Source organism: Bufo bufo, chromosome 3 (genome assembly GCF_905171765.1).
Source record: "Bufo bufo chromosome 3, aBufBuf1.1, whole genome shotgun sequence".
Classification (NCBI taxonomy): Eukaryota; Metazoa; Chordata; class Amphibia; order Anura; family Bufonidae; genus Bufo; species Bufo bufo.
This window is the reverse complement of record NC_053391.1, coordinates 255,440,477-255,457,333: the sequence shown is the minus strand read 5'-3', so window position 1 is coordinate 255,457,333 and position 16,857 is coordinate 255,440,477. Positions and strand designations below refer to the sequence as shown.

General features: G+C 43.2%; 1 protein-coding gene across 3 annotated transcripts in view; it reads left to right on the top strand.

Moving 5' to 3' along the window:
• Window positions 1-15,694, top strand: part of TFEB (transcription factor EB) — a 38,953-nt gene extending 23,259 nt beyond the window's left edge. Inside the window, exons 2-9 of one of the 3 annotated variants that reach the window (XM_040424107.1) lie at window positions 3,887-4,106; window positions 5,376-5,630; window positions 7,778-7,858; window positions 7,939-8,059; window positions 9,100-9,156; window positions 9,294-9,369; window positions 10,271-10,418; window positions 14,739-15,694. In XM_040424107.1, coding sequence (XP_040280041.1) covers window positions 3,915-4,106; window positions 5,376-5,630; window positions 7,778-7,858; window positions 7,939-8,059; window positions 9,100-9,156; window positions 9,294-9,369; window positions 10,271-10,418; window positions 14,739-15,110 — 1,302 coding nt within the window. In that variant the 5' untranslated portion in view covers window positions 3,887-3,914 and the 3' untranslated portion in view covers window positions 15,111-15,694. Of the gene's footprint in view, window positions 1-3,886; window positions 4,107-5,375; window positions 5,631-7,777; window positions 7,859-7,938; window positions 8,060-9,099; window positions 9,157-9,293; window positions 9,379-10,267; window positions 10,419-14,738 lie in introns of those variants that run through there. The other 2 variants (XM_040424105.1, XM_040424106.1) reach the window with 2 other exon arrangements.
• The last annotated feature ends 1,163 nt before the right edge of the window (window positions 15,695-16,857 follow it).

Genomic DNA, 16,857 nt, shown 5'->3' with positions numbered 1-16,857 from the left:
TAAATTTTGCATATATTCTGTTCTCGGTGTGATGTGCTATACTGGATTTTTACCACTAGATGTCACCAAATTCACATGAGATATTAAGGCCTCCACTAACTTGGAGACAAACAATTCAGCTGTATCTCCAGTCCATATATTGGAAGCATTCTGTAGTTCATGAAACTGTTTTAGGATGTTTTCGCAGTAATTTGTTGTAATCTGAAGCATCTGACTGGATGTGGGATACTTCATTGTTTTTTTTTCCTTTTACTTTTAGCACAAAGTATAGTTGGACAGTCTGCGTTTCCCATTTCAAATCCATAACTGGTTTAAGAAGCTGAATATATGAAATATTGTTTGGTTATTTTCTAATAAGAGTTCTACTATACTGGTATTCTGGATGTGTAACTAGTTGCCAAATATTTTCATTCTGTTTTAGACCATCCATGAGAGATTTGGTTTGGAGAAAACTTCCTTTCTTATTTTTATTTTTAAAGAGGACCTTTCACCCATTATGACAATGTGAACTAAGTATACATACATGGAGAGCGGCGCCCGGGGATCTCACTGCACTTACTATTATCCTTGGGCGCCGCTCCGTTCTCCCGTTATGCCCTCCGGTATCTTCGCTCACTAAGTTATGGTAGGCGGAGATTTCAGTCACTAAGTTATGGTAGGCGGAGTCAGCCCTTGTTCTGCTGTAGCGCTGGCCAATCGCAGCGCAGAGCTCACAGCCTGGGAGGTTCTTTTCTCCCAGGCTGTGAGCTCTGCAATGCGATTGGCCAGCACTACAGCAGAACAAGGGCAGACTCCGCCTACCATAACTTTGTGAACGAAGATACCGGAGGGCATAGCGGGAGAACGGAGCGGCGCCCGGGGATAATAGTAAGTGCAGTGAGATCCCCGGGCGCCGCTCTCCATGTATGTTTACTTAGTTCACATTGTCATAATGGGTGAAAGGTCTTCTTTAAGTACCAAACTAGGGCAATCTCAGTTAAAGGGGTTATCTCACTAAGCAACCTGTTTTTAAAATTAAGACTGGATGGCTTCTCTATCCCTACGGCAATCGGCTGTTATCTCTGGAGGATCGGCTGTTATCTCTGAAAGATAAACTGTTATGGGTGATCAGCTGTTACTACTGGGGGATTGGCTGTTACTCCTATGGGATCAGTTGTTATCTCTGGGGAATCAGTTGTTATATCTGGAGGATTGGCTGTTACTACTAGGGGATCGACTGTTACTCCTATGGGATCAGTTGTTATCTCTGGGGAATCAGTTGTTATCTCTGGAGGATTGGCTGTTATCTCTGAAAGATCGACTGTTACTCCTATGGGATCAGTTGTTATCTCTTGGCAATCAGTTGTTATCACTAGGAGGTCTGCTGTTATAACTGGGGGATCAGCTGTTATCACTTGGGATCATTCATTATCACTGGGAAATCGGTTGTTATCACTGGGAAATCTGCTGATATCACTGGAGGATCATTTATTATCACTGGGGAATGAGTAGTTATCGCTGGAGTATCAGCTGTAATGGCAGCTGCAGGTGAAATATAACATTACATGGCGGCTACTGGAATGAATGGCGAGCCATAAAATGTGTCAGGTGTGCCAGAACGATGATTGGTTTTATAGAGCAACACTCTGTTCTGGCACAAAGTGTAGAGAAGGGGGTTCTTGTTGTGAGACAGTCCTCATTTGTAACCTCCATCAATAATGTGAGGTATTTCAACTCTTATAGCAAATTAGTAATTTACCTAAATCACCAAATCTTTGGCTCTTGGATGGGACATGTAGATGGTGCAGATGAACCTACTACTATATCATTTCCTATAAATGCTCTTAATTGATTGTTCTCCAGTAGAAATGCATCTGAGAAAATTATTTTAGCAGATGGGCAAATTTACAATTATGCAGCAATTTGTCCCTCATGTAAGAAAAAGGGTCTGAAATAAAAATCTGTAGTAAAGTCTTTCAGGCTACATTTGTCTTCTAGGTGTGAAATACTCTAAATGTGACTCCATAGTAGGCAAATTGTTTTCCTGTTCAATACTACAGTGTTTGACTTCATAAACCAGTGAGAGAGAAAAAAAAACATTTATAAATTGCTGGTCTGAAGAGCCAATGTAACCAAAATAAAATATCCAATACAAATAACCAATCTACTTTTTAGTTCTGATTTGGTGACATCTAGTGGTGAATTTCTAGTCTGGCATGGTATAGTAAGAATAGATTATATACAGATGTAAATAAATGTAAAGCTGTTGGAGTGGAAAGAAGATGCAATATTTGCGTGAACTTGTTGAAATTCGTTTTGTGTCCTATTCGCCAAATTGGTCAAAAGTTCGATTCAGGTCTGCATTTATTCTACCCAAATCAAAGTTGCTGCAATTGCCCTGAAGGTTGGTATATCAGGTCTTCTAGGACTTTCTCCCCTTTTTTAATTTATTTTAAAATGTTTGCTCTTTCTCTCTCCCCTTCCCTTTTAAAGAGTTTTTCTGACTGTTTCATACTGGTGACCCATACTTAGGATAGGTCATCAGTATCTAATCAGTGGAGGTTGGGAGCACCACAGCATTCTCGCAGCTTATCCTAGGCTAGTAATGTCACGTTCATAGGTCTCATGGTCTAGGCACAGCGCAGTCCCAGTCAAGTGAATGGGGCTGAGCTGTGATACCAAGCACAGGCGCTATACAGTGGACGGCCTTGTGCTTGATAAGCTATGAGGAAACCACGGCTCTCACTGGAGCTCAGCTTGTTCTGTTATAGGAACAAAAGCGCTCGATCAGTCACATGGTGGCCACTAACAGTGCCCGACAAACCCAAATGACCGCAATGGGGTCCGTTGAGATTCTGTCTGGGAGCCCGCATTTTACTGGACAACATAATGCAGCATGCAACTCGGATGCAACTCTGTGGATGGGGTAGCTGCTGGAGAGAGACAGCTATGTGACACATAGAGATGCTACAGCAGCATCTATTGAGTTTTTTGTCTCCCAGAAATCCAGTGCTGGATTCACAGCTACACTGCCCAGTACTACTGTATAATGTCCTCCATGCTGCAGCTCCTGAAGGTGTGCTACAGAGAGATGGGGAGAAGGATCTTCCCTTATCTGTGTGTTGCGTATGTGGACATCATAAGAGCTAGTCTCCAGCCCCTCAGAAGCTGCCCTCAGGGAAAACTGACAATTAGATATGTCATAAATAAATACATTTTTAGATTTTATTCCTGTGTGCTGGATGCCTTCCACTATTGCAACTGAATTAGATATGGAGTCTGCAAAATTCTAATAATGCAGAATACAAGTCCTATAATGGCCTGATATAGCATTGTTTCCTCTTGTACGCACATATTATAGCTTATTCTGAAAAGTCACCTGAATGACAGATTTAACTCTAAGGATGTGAAGGCTGTTCCAAGCCTTAATCTGTGGTTTATTTTGTAGTTCAAGGTTGAGTTTGAAGTATGTTTTCTAGCTTCTTGCAATAACTGGCCTGTTTTCAGTTTCAGTATATTATCGGATTGTGGGACTTGGAGGTGTTGATATCAAGCAGAATCCATTTGCCCTGTATCCACACTTCTTTATCCAGTGTCACATAACCCCTCAGCACAACTATGATCTTTTCTTGAAATGCTTCTCTGTTTTTTATTTTTAGCAGTTGTTCGATCTCGGTTTCTTTGTGCCTCAACACCTGATTCCAGATATACCTGAAGTGAGACATTTTGGTTTTCTGCTGGCTCTTGCATATAGGTCATGTCTGTACAATATTGGATGCACTGGAGCGGTACACCACTACTTCATCCACCTTCCCAACTCTGAATGTTGATTATTTGGGATTTTAGGATTACTAATCACAGATCCGCTTCCTTTATTTCACTGATATGCTGTGAATATTTCTTGTAGGGGACAGAGAGACCCGTGAACTTCCACCATGGCATCTAGAATCGGACTTCGTATGCAACTGATGAAAGAACAGGCTCAGCAGGAAGAGCAACGTGAACGAATACAGCTGCAACAACAGCACTTCATGCAGCATCACATAATGCCTTCCACTGCCACGCCTGCCATCAACACGCCTGCATCTTTTCAGCCTCCACCACCAGTTCCCATGGAAGTCTTGAAGGTAACATTTGTCTAAGTGAGATTCTATGCAGGGGTGACATCCATTGCAAAAATCTGCTTCCACTTTCAAATCCACAGCAGAAAAATCTGCTACAGCTCATGGGAGTGGGATTTAGAAAACCTGGCATTTGTATTGAACTGTTCTTTTTGTATATTTTTACCGCCACTACGCCGAACTTAAAAACAGAAGTTCGCTCATCCCTAATTACAAAACATTTCATTTCTCTCTTCTCAAGAAGCAGTGCTTGGCTTATAAGACTCCTCTGCCAGCTTAGCGCTCTCCACAAGGAGTAAATTAATTGCCCCAGTTCCATATCAAAGGTGTCTTACCCAGCTAAATCATGAGGAGCAAAAACCCAGAAACAGCTGTAAGCAGTTATGTAAGCAGTCTTATGTAAAAAAAAAATCTTGTTTTGACTTATATCCAAAGTCATTGTTCCAAGGCCTGTTTGAAAGGGCAGACATTGACTTACAGGGTAGCTATCCAATAAGTGTCACTAGAGAGCTAGCTTTTTGTCCTCCCTGTATAAAAGCTTATTTATCATGTCCAAAGACAGATTTGTGTTTAGAGACATGGTAAAGAACTTGGTTAATAGCCTAATATTTAACCCCTTAGGCCCCTTTCACACGAGCGAGTATTCCGCGCGGATGCGATGCGGGAGGTGAACGCATTGCACCCGCACTGAATACTGACCCATTCATTTCTATGGGGCTGTTCAAATGAGCGGTGATTTTCACGCATCACTTGTGCGTTGCGTGAAAATCGCAGCATGCTCCTCTTTGTGCGTTTTTCACGCAACGCAGGCCCCATAGAAGTGAATGGGGTAGCGTGAAAATCGCAAGCAAGTGCGGATGCGGTGCGATTTTCATGCATGGTTGCTAGGAGACGATCGGGATGGAGACCCGATCATTATTATTTTCCCTTATAACATGGTTATAAGGGAAAATAATAGCATTCTGAATACAGAATGCATAGTAAAACAGCGCTGGAGGGGTTAAAAAAAAAATATATAATTATTTAACTCACCTTAATCCACTTGATCGCGGAGCCCGGCATCTCCTTGTGTCTCCTTTGTTGAAGGACCTATGGTGAGCATTAAATACAGTTACAGGACCTTTGATGACGTCACTCCGGTCATCACATGATACGTCACATGATCTTTTCCCAGATGGAAGTGTTTTATGTAGTGTCCAATATCTTCCCAGCAACAGATAAATATGCTCCATTGATTGTATTTTGCTTTACATCTAAAGCTTTTTTCTACCATAGGTTCAAACCTACCTGGAGAATCCAACCTCGTACCATTTGCAGAAGTCTAGAGACAAGAAGGTTCAGGATTACCTGTCTGACACCTACGGGAACAAATTTGCCTCCCAAATAAACCCACTCAGACTGTCTCCAAAACCCCCTCCTGCTCCATCTTCTCCTGCACACCGTCCAGCACGCCTTTCATCTTCAGCAGGAAACAGTGCACCCAACAGTCCCATGGCCAGGATGAACCTGTGCTCCAACACAGAAAGAGAAGTGAGTGATTTGAGAAGGTGTTTGAAGTCTACTCGATAGTGTATGCATAGTAGGGATCGACCGATATTGATTTTTTAGGGCCGATACCGATAATTTGTGAACTTTCAGGCCGATAGCCGATAATTTATACCGATATTCTGTGAAATTTCATTTTTGAAAAAAATAAATCCTACACAAATCTGCTGAAAATTATATTTTTATTGTTAATGTGTAGTTTTATTTTTTTGTAAATCTTTCTTTTTTATTTATACTTAATATTTTGGTGTTTTGTTTTTTTAAACTAATTTTTAGCCCCCTTAGGGACTAGAACCCTTGTCCTATTCACCCTGATAGATCTCTATCAGGGTGAATAGGACCTCACACTGTCCTTGCTGCTCTGTGCTTTGTGCACACAGCAGCATGGAGCTTACTATAGCAGCCAGGGCTTCAATAGCGTTCTGGCTGCCATGGCAACCGATCGGAGGAAGAGGGGAGAGGGGACCCTGTGGCCACTGCCACCAATGATTAAAACTGGGGGGGCTTGGGTGGGGGGGCGCACTGCGCCACCAATGTTTTTAACACTGGGGTGGGGGTGGGTGGCGCACTGCGCCACCAATTTTTTTAATACGGGGGTGGGGGCGCACTGCGCCACCAATGATTAATACTGGGGGGCTTGGGGGGGCACACTGCGCCACCAATAAACATAAAGCTCTCATCTATTCATATACAGGAGGCGGGAGCTGGCTGCAGAATCACATAGCCGGCTCCCGACCGCTATGAGCGGTAGCTGTGATCCGCGGCACCTGAGGGGTTAACTGCCGCTGATCGCAGCTACCGCTCATAGAGGTCGGGAGCCGGCTATGTGATTCTGCAGCCAGCTCCCGCCTCCTGTTCAATTTGAATGAATGAGTAAGTTAACATCATTGGTGGCGCAGTGGCCACAGCCCCTCCCCTCCTCTTGTCTTCTCTCCTCTCATTGGCGGCACCGGCAGCAGCATCACAGGGGGGAGGGAGACACTGCTTCCTTCTCCCCTGTGCTGCTGAGGGAACACGGAGATCGCTGTCAGCAGCGCGATCTGTGTTCCCCATACGTTATTGGAATATCGGCAAAATAGATGCCGATACCGATAACTGTCAAAATCCTGAATATCGGCCGATAATATCGGTAAAACCGATAATCGGTCAATCCCTAATGCATAGGGCATATTTTTACCTTTTAGCACTATATGACGAAGAGCCTTGTAAATACATACCATTACTTATCCTAAGTTAAGGCCTATTTACACAGGCCAGTGAGCGGGAAGGAACTTTCATAGGAACATTTATTTGGCCATTAATCAGTCTGTCTGAACAACTCGGCATTCAGCCGATGCTTTATTGTTGACCCATCAGATCTTTTTGTCTGTAACACATCTCCCAGTGGAAATGGAGATATGCTGCTAACAATAAGCAAAAAGTTTGGGGGAAGAAAGATTGTACTAACAGTCATGGACTAACTAACTTCTCCCATGAACTTTGCATCACCCCGAGTGATGGCCTTTTAAATGGGCAAAATCGACTTGTTCTGTAGTTGATGGCTGCTCGTTATGACCCCACAGAACAAAAAGGCACAGATATGAATGTCTGCTATTAGTCTTTTAGGATGTTAAAATGAAATAAAAAGGGGTTAGGAGAAAAAGGAAGAGTGCAGTAATGAAACATATCTAATTGATATTGTCTGCAAATTCAGGTGAACTACGAAATAGGGGGCCAAGTAAGGGAGAAGGCTGAAAAAGTGGTGGAATGAATCTATTGAGTTATTCGCAGGGGTCTGGTCATCTCAGTAGCCTAAGTGTATTTAGGTTCATAGCCATAATAAAATAAAAAGTCAAAAATCATAGGTTGAATCCCGTAGGAAACGGGGTACATTCCTGCATAGTACTCCCCAACAAGAATCACTGCCAGTTGTACAGTGAGATAATTTTGACCCCTCAGAATTTCATAATCGGCATACCAGAGCCTGGTACCTCTGTGTTTATCACTGTTTATCATGTCTTGCCAATTTCCCAGTCTCCGTCATATGAGGGGATGGATAGTGTGTGCATGGACTACATTGCTTCTATGGTTGCTTATATACATAAATATGACTAATACTAGAGTGGGTGACAATCCCTGCTGCTTCTTTTCAGATGGATGACGTCCTTGATAACATCATAGGTCTAGATGACATGTTTGTGTACACAGAACCTGCCCTTTCCATGCCAAACACGGTATGCATGAGTCATTCTGAAAGTTATATGCTGTAAATTTTCCTAGATGTATGTATTCTCCTCATTCTTTTTGCTTGCAGCTGCCATTTTCCAGTAGTCACTTGGGGCTGTACAGTGATAATTCGCGCCTCAGTGATACTGTAGTAGGGGTCACTAGCAATTCCTGCCCAGCAGACCTACCTATCAAGAGAGAGCTAACAGGTACTTTACACCAGTATGTAATCTAATCCTGTGCAGAATTATTTAGCAGACCCATAGAAATTCTGAACATATGCAGATTACAGTTTTGGATGCAAGCAGAGGTATGATTAAACTGTAAAACAAATTTGGCACATGATTAATGAGTCTGCAGATAAGTATGGGCAAGTATGAAAGGAAATGAAAATAATAAGAATCACTTCACCTGAGCACTACTTTTTGTAACTGTTAGGGCTTGTTCACACGACCGTGCTGTGTTTTGTGGTCCGCAAAACACGGATGCCGCCCATGTGCCTTCCGAAATTTGCGGAACGGAACGAACGGCCCTTTATAGAAATGCCTATTATTGTCTGCAAAACGGACAAGAATAGGACATGACTAATAATTTTTGCGGGGCCACGGAACGGTGCAATGGATGCGGAAGGCACACAGAGTGCTCTCTGCATCTTTTGTGGCCCCATTGAAGTGAATGGGTCCGCACCCAAGCTGCAAAAAATGCGTCTCGGATACGGAACCAAACCACGGTCGTGGGAATGAGCCCTTAGACAGATAAATGTGTCTTAACCCATTCTACATGTGCCTCACAGTTGCCAAGGGGTGTACAGCCATTATTGACATCTCCCTCTTCTACTAACAGCCGGGATTGGAGAAAACGTTGATCCCAGCTGTTTACCCTCTAAAGCTCTGACCAAAAGAATCAGCTCTATTTGACATGCTCCTGACAGCTACTGCATAAAACCGCCTGGGCTAACAGTTTTATACTAATGGCTCTGGGCCTAGCACAGGATTAAAGGTAAAAGTCCTCTAATGTGGTAGAAAGAAAGTGATAGAGAAGGGCCGCTGAAAGGCAAATGTAAAACCTACGGCGTCTCATGTCAGCTATTGTCTATGGAGAGTTGGAAAAGCCAGAGGGATGTGTTTTGCATCATGCAGGTAGATGCGCTTTTAAGCACATTGCATTGCTGTTGAACCAAACGTCTGTAGCTTCATAATTGACTCTTTTTGTGTTTGTGGTGTTTGTGCTGAATGTCCTGTGTTTACAGATGCTGAGAATCGCGCCCTTGTACGTGAACGTCAGAAGAAGGACACACACAACATGAGTGAGTCGAATCTTTGAAAATTCAGCTTACACATTATTTCAAGTACTGTTTAACATTTGTAATAAAATAAGGGCTGAAAAGCCTCAGTTATTCATTATTATATGCTGTAATATTTATTCACTCTTTTCTGTTTTCAGTTGAGAGAAGAAGACGATTTAACATCAACGATCGGATAAAGGAGCTGGGCACTTTAATTCCGAAGACGACTGACCTGTACGTCTGGTAATAAAAACAAAATAAAACATTTTTCTCTGTGGAAACTGATTTCTTACGTTTTGGAAGGCCTTTAAGCTGGTAAATCTTAAGTAAGGTGGCAGTGAAAGTGTGTTCTGATCAGCTGGATCTTTAGCAGTTTCCTGGGGGTTTTAAAGGTGTTTTCCAGCAAAACAAAAAAGTATTAAGCGTGGCCTGCTATTCTGCCACTGCCTGGATTCCTGCCTTGAAATGCCGCTCAGTGAATCACTGGCTGAGGCGGGTCACCACTGCTAGCGATTGCCTGACAGAAAGGAGCTGGAGGTAGAGAGTAGTGGGGACTTGGACAGTACCGGACTGGCAGCAGTAGGGAGCCACTCTGACACTGCTGCATACTATTTTTGTTTCACTGGAAACAACTTAAGACAACTAAAAAGTTTTGAAAAACTGGCATTGGATAAAAGTTGTCAAAATCCACCAATTTTGGTGGGATCCGCTAGTAATCTAATGTGATGAGGGAGGAAAACTTTGTACTTATTCATCTTATAGAAATTGACATTTTTTTCTATTTGATTAGTGTGGAATTCCACTAAAACTTATCAAATAAGAGGCATATTGATAAAGAGTCAGGCCCCATACTCCACCCTTCTGCTCCCTTCTCACATCAGTACCTCGGCTACTGGTTACGACCATAGCTAAATATACTTGGAGTTTGTAGGCTGAAATAAAGTGAGATACACCGTAGATACACTGACCCTCCATTTCAGTGTCCATGAAGGGTATAATGCATCATATCATAAAACCTTTATTAACAATCCATAAAATATAAAAGCAAATGAAGCTTAGTATAAACATATTCGAGGATAAGTTTCAGCCAGCGAACATCTTGACGATTACTAAGCTTTTCCTTCATTCTTAGCAGTGATACCCGCTGGAATAAAGGCACCATCCTGAAGGCATCTGTGGAATATATCAAACACATGCAGAAGGAGCAGCATCGGAGCCGTGAACTAGAAAGCCACTCCAAACAACTGGAACAAGAGAATAAGCAGCTGTGGCTTCGGGTCCAGGTGACTTCTGCGTGTCTTATGTCACTTTGCCATAGACACGTAGACAGGCTGTTCATTAATTGCTAGCCATGCACTTGCTGCATGTATACAGTAGTTTGTGTGGTAGGTGAATGGTCTCATTCACTAATTGCTTGGCTAGAAGAAAGGGAAAAAAGGCACAGTTCCTCATAATGCAGCATTCTCCTTTACATAGTTAATAGTTAATACAGTAGAAAAAAGACAAGTTCGACCAAGGCTTTTATAAATTGCTTTAAAGGGCATCTGTCAGCAGATTTGTACCTATGAAAAAGACTGACCTGTTACAGGTGCGCTTGGCAGCTGAAGGCATCTGTGTTGGTCCCACGTTCATATGTGCCCGTATCATTGAGAAAAATAAAGTTTTAAAATATGCAAATGAGCCTTTTGGAGCAAATGAGGCATTGCCATTACACCTAGAGGCTCTGCTCCCTCTGCAACTGCCGCACCCTCTGTAATTTTATTGGCCCTGGCCAGGCAGCCTTGACGTCATCACGCCTGGTCTTGACTTCTCCTTAAGTCAATCAAAGTGCAGAGGGTGTGGCAGTTGCAGAAAAAGCTGAGCCTCTAGCAGTGGCGTGCCCAGGGGATGGGGCGCTCTGCCCCGGGTGCCGGATCTCAGGGGGTGCCAGAGCCTAGAAGCAATGAGCGCTTCCATCAATATAGATGGAAGCATTCATTGCAGGAGCAGAGAGAGTTGTGGTCCTGTCACTCAGCTCCCTGCGCTCTGTCTCTCCCGCACTGAATGGTGAAGCAGGAAGACTTCTCCCCGCTCCACCATTCAGCCTGCAGGCACAGATCGTGCTGCCGGACTGTGTAGGTGGAGCCTGCAGCACAGAAATCTGCATAAGCTCCGCCCACACAGTGCTGCAGCGTGATCTGTGTCTGTAGGGGAGAGAGGACTGTGAGCTTCAGGAACGGGACAAGGTGAGTAGGTACTGTGTTGTTGTTTTTTATTCAACAGAGGGCATTTCTACCATGGAGGGGCACAGAGGGCAAAATTACTGCAAAGGCGGTGCAGAGGGCAAAATTACTGCAAAGAGGGCATTACTACAAACCGGATTCCAAAAAAGTTGGGACACTAAACAAATTGTGAATAAAAACTGAATGCAATGATGTGGAGGTGCCAACTTCTAATATTTTATTTGTAATAGAACGTAGATGACAGATCAAACGTTTAATCCGAGTAAATGTATCATTTTAAAGGAAAAATAAGTTGATTCCAATTTTCACGGTGTCAACAAACCCCAAAAAAGTTGGGACAAGTAGCAATAAGAGGCTGGAAAAAGTAAATTTGAGCATAACGAAGAGCTGGAAGACCAATTAACACTAATTAGATCAATTGGCAACATGATTGGGTATAAAAAGAGCTTCTCAGAGTGGCAGTGTCTCTCAGAAGCCAAGATGGGTAGAGGATCACCAATTCCCACAATGTTGCGCAGAAAGATAGTGGAGCAATATCAGAAAGGTGTTACCCAGCGGAAAATTGCAAAGACTTTGCATCTATCATCATCAACTGTGCATAACATCATCCGAAGATTCAGAGAATCTGGAACAATCTCTGTGCGTAAGGGTCAAGGCCGTAAAACCATACTGAATGCCCGTGATCTCCGGGCCCTTAAACAACACTGCACCACAAACAGGAATGCTACTGTAAAGGAAATCACAGAATGGGCTCAGGAATACTTCCAGAAACCATTGTCAGTGAACACAATCCACCGTGCCATCCGCCGTTGCCAGCTGAAACTCTACAGTGCAAAGAAGAAGCCATTTCTAAGCAAGATCCACAAGCTCAGGCGTTTTCACTGGGCCAGGGATCATTTAAAATGGAGTGTGGCAAAATGGAAGACTGTACGATTCGAAGTTCTTTTTGGAAATCTGGGACGCCATGTCATCCGGACCAAAGAGGACAAGGGCAACCCAAGCTGTTATCAACGCTCAGTTCAGAAGCCTGCATCTCTGATGGTATGGGGTTGCATGAGTGCGTGTGGCATGGGCAGCTTGCATGTCTGGAAAGGCACCATCAATGCAGAAAAATATATTCAGGTTCTAGAACAACATATGCTCCCATCCAGACGTCATCTCTTTCAGGGAAGACCCTGCATTTTTCAACAAGATAATGCCAGACCACATTCTGCATCAATCACAACATCAAGGCTGCGGAGAAGGATCCGGGTACTGAAATGGCCAGTCTTCAGTTCAGATCTTTCACCTATAGAGAACATTTGGCGCATCATAAAGAGGAAGGCGCAACAAAGAAGGCCCAAGACGATTGAACAGTTAGAGGCCTGTATTAGACAAGAATGGGAGAGCATTCCTATTTCTAAACTTGAGAAACTGGTCTCCTCGGTCCCCAGACGTCTGAGTGTTGTAAGAAGAAGGGGAGATGCCACACAGTGGTGAAAATGGCCTTGTCCCAACTTTTTGGGGATTTGTTGACACCATGAAATTCTGATTCAACATATTTTCCCCTTAAAATGGTACATTTTCTCAGTCTAAACTTTTGTTCCGTGATTTATGTTCTATTCTGAATAAAATATTAGAAGTTGGCACCTCCACATCATTGCATTCAGTTTTTATTCACGATTTGTATAGTGTCCCAACTTTTTTGGAATCCGGTTTGTACTACAAAGGGGGCACAGAGGGCATTATTACTACTACAAAGTGGGCACAGAGGGCATTATTACTAAAAAGGGGGCACAGAGGGCATTACTAATAAAAAGGGGGCACAGAGGGCAATACTACTACAAAGAGGGCACAGAGGGCATACTACTACAAAGGGAATTACTAGTATTAGGGGGGCACAATGGGCATTAATACTATAAATGGGATACAATTGGTATTATAACTATGAAGTGGGCACAATGGGCATTACTACTGTTAAGGAGGCACAGTGGGAATTATTACTATGAAGGGGGCATAATGGGCATTACTACTATGAAGGTGCACAATGGGCATTACTACTATGAAGAGACCACAGATGGCATTACTACTGTGAAGGGGGGCAGAGAGCATTACTCTTGTAAAGTGGGTGGGCATAACTGTTATGGGACACTGAGTGGGCATTATTACTATGAAGGGGCACAGAGGGCATTATTACTGTTATGGGGGCACAGTGAGGGCATAATTACTCTGAAGGGGCACAGATAGGGCATTACTACTTTGAAATGGGCACAGAGAGGGCATAACTACTGTGAGGGAGGCATAAAGAGGGCATTACAACTGTGAAGGGGGCACAATGAAGGGATAAGTACTTTAAAGGGCACAATGTGGGCATGACTACTGTGAAAGTTGTACAGTGAAGGCATAACTACCTTGAAGGGGCACAATATGGGCATAACTACCATAAGAGGGCACATATCTGGACAAAACTACTGTGAAGGTTGTACAATGAGGGCAATACTACTGTGAGGGGGTACAATTTTTTTTAAGTATTGGTGGGGGGTGCCAGAGAAAGGACCCGCCCCGGGTGCCAAACACCCTAGGCACGCCACTGGCCTCTACGTGTAATGGCAATGCCTTCTTTGCTCCTCGAGAGTCATTTGCATATTTTAAAACTACATTTTTTTTCAATAATACAGGCACATATGAACATGTGACCAACACAGATGCCTTCAGCTGCCAAGTGCACATGTAATAGGCCAGCCAGTTTCATAGGTACAAATCTGCTAATAGATGCCCTTTATTGGAATGTGTCAGTTTAAACTGCCCACCACTTGCTTACTAGTACCTGGCTAGCGCTACTGACCACAAAGGACTGCAAATGAGCTCTCTTTTCAAAAAAAGAACAGAAAGCTGAGCCTCTGATTCCACCAGTTTGAAGGTAGCTATCCTATATATCACTGTTCATTCTTTTTAAACAGGCCTTGAAACATTACATAGTACATCACCCCAAAATAGCTTTCTTCATATCAGGCACTGTCTTGGTTATAATCCTAAGTTATGTCTCAAGGCCTGTTTAAAAGGTTGAACATTTATTTTTAGAATAACTACCTTCAAACAGGTGCCACTAGAAGTACATCTTTCTTTTTTGGAAAGAGAGCTAATTTGCATACTCTTTTCCCAGAGAAGCCTTTTAGGTCCTATAGGACTCCTCACACCTACTAGTTGCTCTCCACAAGGAGAAACAGTGCTCATCGGACCAACAATGACAAAATTCATATGGCAAGAAATGTTTATTGGTAATGTGTTTCAATGCTGTATTTCTTCATATGGCAAGAAATCTTCATTGGTAATGTGTTTCAATGCCGGATCTGCTTCTTCATCAGACAGAATCATTCTTTCATATTTCCTTCTGTCTTTCAGGAGCTAGAATTGCAAGCACAGGCACATGGCATTCCCACAAGTTCTCCTCGAAGTATGAATGCTGGGCCAGTCAAGCAGGAACCTGAAGCTATGCCTATGGTTCAGCAGCAACTTACAGTCCCACAGCAGGGACAATACCAACAGCAAATGGACTTTTCATCAGGGCTCAGTTACCAAAACACTGCCTGTGCAGACACCTCTTTTCCTGCTCTTTCTAGGACAGAACTAGACCTCATGCTGATGGAGGACACTATGCTAGGTTCTGATCCCATGATGACCTGTGATCCTCTCCTGTCAACCCTTTCTCCCGGCACTTCAAAGGCCAGTAGCCGACGAAGCAGCTTCAGCATTGATGAGGTAGATGGCCTGTGACAATATAAACTAGGAATGGAAAATCTATTCTACCCTGTGACTTTCCCACACAATTGTCCGAAATCACACTGCCTTATTTATGGGACAGTTTAGCAAGAAGGTCTCAAGTACAAAATTTTATGCATAGCCATTATGTGCCGATATACTCAAACTGTACCGCCAATGGTGGATTCTTCAGCTGAGTGAGCATTTAAAGTTATTTGGAGAACCTGTATTCAGAGCTCCACACATCTTCATGCTGTCGCCAGACTACCTAAGAACTACCCAATACCTACACGCCTGCATGGACCAGCACCATCTCTTGTATCTTCTACCACTGCCGCTGACGTATCTGAGATATGCAAGAAAAATTTGCCAAGAAACCATAGTGCCTTCACATGTTGAGCCGAGCAGGACCTGTGTCCTGTGTGTGGTAGTGAATTTAGCGGAAGGCTAGATTTGTAATTTCTAAATTAAGAATGTGATTAAGAATTACTGGCATGATGTGTGGTTGAGTGCGATTGGGGATAGTACAAAGACAACAGGTATAGGTCTTCGTATGAATGTAAATGTAAATGTACAGTGCCTTGCAAAAGTATTCACCCCCCTTGGTGCCTCACAACCTGGAATTAACATGGATTGTTTGATTTAATTTACAGAACATGCCCACAACTTTGTAGATGTTTTTATTTTATTTTTTTTATTGTGAAGCAAACAACAAATAGGACAAAATAACAGAAAAAGTCAATGTGCATAACTATTCACCCTTCCCCCCCTAAAGTCAATACTTTGTAGAACCACCTTTTGCGGCAATCACAGCTCCAAGTCGCTTTGGATAAGTCTCTATGATCCTACCACTGGGATTTTTGCTCCAGCTCCTTCAGGTTGGATGGTTTGCGCTTGTGAACAGCAATCTTTAAGTCTGACCACAGATTTTCTATTGGATTGAGATCTGGGCTTTGACTAGGCAATTCCAACACATTTACATGTTTACCCTTAAACCACTCAAGTGTCGCTTTAGCAGTGTGTTTGGGGTCATTGCCCTGCTGGAAGGTGAACTTCTGTCCTAGCCTCAAATCACGCACAGAGTGGTACAGGTTTTGCTGAAGAATATCCCTGTATTTAGCACCATTCATCTTTCCCTCAACTCTGACCAGTTTCCCAGTCCTGGCTGCTAAAAAACATCCCCACAGCTTGATGCTGCCACCACCACCACACCATGATGGTGTTCTTCGGGTGATGTGATGTGTGTGTTGGGTTTGCTCGAGACATAGCGTTTTCTTTGATAGCTAAAAAGTTAAATTTTAGTCTCATCAGACCGGAGCACCTTCCTCCATACATTTTGAGAGTTTCCCACATGCCTTTTCGCAAACTCACAACGTGACTTTTTGTTTTTAGCTGAAAGTAATGGCTTTCTTCTGGCCACTCTGCCATAAAGCCCAACTCTATGGAGCGTACGCCTTATTGTCGTCCTATGTACAGATACTCCAGTCTCTGCTGTGGAACTCTGCAGCTCCTCTAGGGTTACCTTTGGTCTCTGTGCTGCCTCTCTGATTACTGCCCTCCTTGCCCGGTCCATGAGTTTTGGTGGTCGGCCGTCTCTTGGCAGGTTTGCTGTTAAGACATTTTCTTTCCATTTGGTTAAGATAGATTTGATGGTGCTCCTGGGCATCATCAAAGATTTGGATATTTTTTTTATAACCTAACCCTGACTTATACTTCTCAACAACATTGTCCATTACTTGTTTGGAGAGTTCCTTGGTCTTCA